At 57.6% G+C, this 3,444-nt stretch overlaps 1 protein-coding gene across 2 annotated transcripts; it reads left to right on the top strand.

Moving 5' to 3' along the window:
• The first annotated feature begins 275 nt into the window (after positions 1-275).
• CLPS (colipase) lies at positions 276-2,595 on the top strand. Of its 2 annotated transcripts, XM_034990825.1 has the most exons (3): positions 276-407; positions 1,465-1,587; positions 2,039-2,595. In XM_034990825.1, the coding sequence occupies exons 1-3, from the start codon at positions 324-326 to the stop codon at positions 2,168-2,170; spliced, it is 339 nt and encodes a 112-aa protein (XP_034846716.1). In that variant the 5' UTR covers positions 276-323; the 3' UTR covers positions 2,171-2,595. The 2 variants fall into 2 exon arrangements, with proteins under 2 accessions (XP_034846716.1, XP_034846717.1); XM_034990826.1 differs by lacking the exon at positions 1,465-1,587 and having other exon boundaries at positions 324-407.
• The last annotated feature ends 849 nt before the right edge of the window (positions 2,596-3,444 follow it).

The following is a 3,444-nucleotide window of genomic DNA, read 5'->3' as shown; positions in this document are numbered from 1 at the left end:
GACTGAGACTCACAACAGATAGCTTGCCCAGCTTATAACTTATACAAGTAAAAGTGTTCCAGAGTCCACACCCAACCACGATGCAGTATCACCCCCCCCCACACACACACACAAAAGGTGCCAGGTGCTGCCCAGTCTCTTTATCACGGACACTCCCCCCAGGTGACTGGCCACAGCTGGGCCTCTGTTCACGTCAAGCCCTGTGGGATGGGGAAGGAGGGTCACATGTGGACAGGGCCCCTTTTATAGCCCCACCACCCTAGCTGGCTGTCTTCTGCCACCTGACCTGCCAGTGGCTCCCTGATCCAGCTGTGCCGTTCGTCATGGAGAAGGTCCTTGCCCTGCTGCTCGTTGCCCTCGCCGTGGTCTACGCAGTTCCTGACCCTCGGGGGATCATTATCAACCTGGTAAGACGGACGTCGGGGGAGGAGTCATCTGAAGATCCAGGTGGGGATTTTTGAAACTTAGATCTTCACCTCTAATGTCTCCACCTGGGGCTGCCCGGAGGCTGAGAGGTGAGCATCTCTCCCGTTACTGCCCGTGTCTGCCCTGTGCCTCTTCCCCGCCCCCCGAGGTCCTCAGACAAGGCTGATCAGCGGGGAGTAGCAGAGCCGTGGTTTGACCCGGCTGAGGGAGCCTTCTAAAAATCCAGAGCCCTAGGCTCCTGCCCTGGAAACCTGGCTCCAGCTGTATAAAAAGCTCCCCCAGTGATTCTGGCTTCTGACCTCGAGTGACACACAGACACAGCTCTAAATGCCTCAGGAACATTTACTCACTTGGTTCTCGTACCAACCACGGGAGACAGCTACCGTTAGCATCGACCCGTATTCCGATGGAACAGTTGTAGAGGAAGGTGAAGCCACCTGCCTGCCTGAGGTCCCGCGGCTGGAAAGCATGGAGCGGGGATCCGAGCCCGGACTGGTGGCCCCAGAGCCGCGCTCTCCCACTGCCCCAAGCCGCCTCTCTACCCAAAGGTTCTTAACTCAGGGCCTTGCAGGGCTCAGCGGGGCCAGGATCCGCCTGAGGTTCTAGGTACAAGCCTGTCCAGGGAGGGAGGGAGTTTTCCAGGGAGATGGTGTCCACCTTCACAGGCTCCTCGGTGGACTGCGGCACCAGAGACGTCTGGAGACCCAGTTCTGGGTCACCTGGGCACATTCCCAGGGACCACTGAGGCAGAGGGTGGGGCAGTGACTTGCCCGGGTCACCCCGGGAGTTGGTAGTGCGGCGGGTACTAGAACCGGTGCCCCGTCTCGCAGCCTCGCCCCTGCCCGCGTCTCCCACGAGTGCGGGGGGCGGTGCGGGGAGGCAGACGGGCCGCCGGCCCCACGGGCTGGGTTCCCCTACACACGCCCGCGCCAGGGGAGGCCCTGGCAGCGGGAGACGGTGGCGGCGGGGGGGGCGGGGGGGGGGAGGGGGAGCAGGGACCACGGGGAAGGGCCCCGGGCTAACCGGCTGCCGCTGCAGGAAAACGGCGAGCTCTGCCTGAACAGCGCCCAGTGTAAGAGCAAGTGCTGCCGCCACGACACGGTGCTGAGCCTGGCCCGCTGCGAGCCCAAGGCCAGCGAGAACAGCGAGTGCTCTGCCAAGGTGGGTGCCGGCGGGAAGAGGGGGCAGTTCGCAGGAGGAGGGCCCTCGGGCTTCGGGGGAGCATCAGGGAGGGAGGAGGGTCAGCCTGGACGCTGGACGCTGAGCCCGAGACAGGGAGATTAACAGGCTGCACTTCCCCAGCCTCTCGTCTCTTTTGAGCCTCCCAACTGGCCAGTGAGATGGGTGCGGTCGGGGATTTGTCACCCCCATTGCGCGGATGGGTAAATAGAGGCTCTCCAGAGAGCTCTAGTTTAGTAAGCGCAGATGAGGCTCAGAGTGGGAACCAGAACCTGGGTCCTCCAGGCCCACAGCGCCCCCTCGCGTGGCAGTCGGGAGGAGACAGACTAAAAAGAGAGACTGGCCTGGGGCTCTCTGGGTCGGGCCCGGGGGCAGGCTGTGCCCAAAGTGGCCCCCCACAGCCTGTGACTCCACTGGCTCTGTGTCTTTGCAGACGCTCTATGGGGTTTACAAAAAGTGTCCCTGTGAGCGGGGTCTGACCTGCGAGGGTGATAAGACCATCATAGGCTCCATCACCAATACCAACTTCGGCATCTGCAACGATGCTGGACGCTCCAGGGAGTAAAACCCTGAAGGACGCTCCTCCTCCACCACTTCTCCCTGGCTGCCCGCCCCCCTTGACCAGCACCTGCCTTTTCTGATTGGATTCTCCGCAATTAAAGCTCTTCCTGCAACCTTCCCCCGGCCCCTGAATGTTCTTGCTGAGTCAGTGTCTTCCTTGATGTCACATCAAGCCTTTGCCTCATCAGGGCAGTTGCCAAATAGGTCAGAGGAAGGACGGCTGGGTCTGGGACCAGGTGGAATGAGACTGGGCAGCCTGGAGACAAGGTTGTGAAGCAGGCATGCTGGGAATCTCTCCATCTGGGGACCAATCACACCTTCCTGGGATGCCCTTCTTGGCCCTCAAATTCTCAGACAGGAGCATGTGCACGCACACACATGCACACACTTCTAGTGGGGAGTTAGAACGGTCCATATTCCTGCCCTGCATCAAAACTTCCCAGTCCTTGTCCTGGGCTCATACCTTCGTTCTGGGCCCAATTCCCAGATGTGCCCCCCTAGCTGACACAACCCATGTGTTAAGGGCTCAGACCACTAACAATTGCTTCGGACTGACTCTGTGCTAGCAAATTCTCACAATGATCCAGGAGGGAGAATTTATTTTCTTTATAGATGAACGATCGTTCAGAGAGGTTCAGTGACTTGCTCAATGTCACATAATTAGAAAAAGTTGGCTCTACACCCATCTAACTCCACCCCCCTACCCTTTCTACAATTCCTCGTTCTTTCCCAACTACTCAGACAAATGGGTAGAATTGTAGGAAATTTGGTTTTGGTTTAATACAAAAATGTTATACCCCCTGGAGCCACCAAGCCTGGGTTGCCTTAGGCAGTACTGAGGTCCCCGTCACCGAAATATGCAAGTGGAGGTTCATTGACCCTCAGTGGGGATGCAGGAGAGAAGATTCACACAAAGAAGGAAGAGAGTGAGCTAATTAAAACTGAGATGCTCTTCCAGCCCCAGGATTTTGTAGTTTGTGATCAATGAAGCCTTAGAGTAACCATTAGGTTTCTGAGTTAGGACTGGATTTACCTGAAAGGAACAAAAAATCCATGTCATTATGGCTTAAACGACTAGGGACACACATCTCTCACAAACCCAGAAGTCTGGAGATGGGAAGTGCTGGCGTCTGTTTGGATGCTGGCTGCCCTGCAGTTCTGGAACCTCCTCCCAACTGGCAGATGCCTTCACAGAAGCTCCTAATGTCATGTTCTCTCACCATATTCTAAGTTAGGAAGCATGGAGTAGAGGGTGGGTGCATAGGGGGGTGAGGACAG

The sequence above is a fragment of the Mirounga leonina genome, unplaced genomic scaffold (genome assembly GCF_011800145.1).
Source record: "Mirounga leonina isolate KUSES-001 unplaced genomic scaffold, KU_Mleo_1.0 Mir_53, whole genome shotgun sequence".
NCBI classification, from domain to species: Eukaryota; Metazoa; Chordata; class Mammalia; order Carnivora; family Phocidae; genus Mirounga; species Mirounga leonina.
The sequence above is the reverse complement of the archived record's forward strand: the minus strand, read 5'-3'. Positions and strand labels throughout refer to the sequence as shown.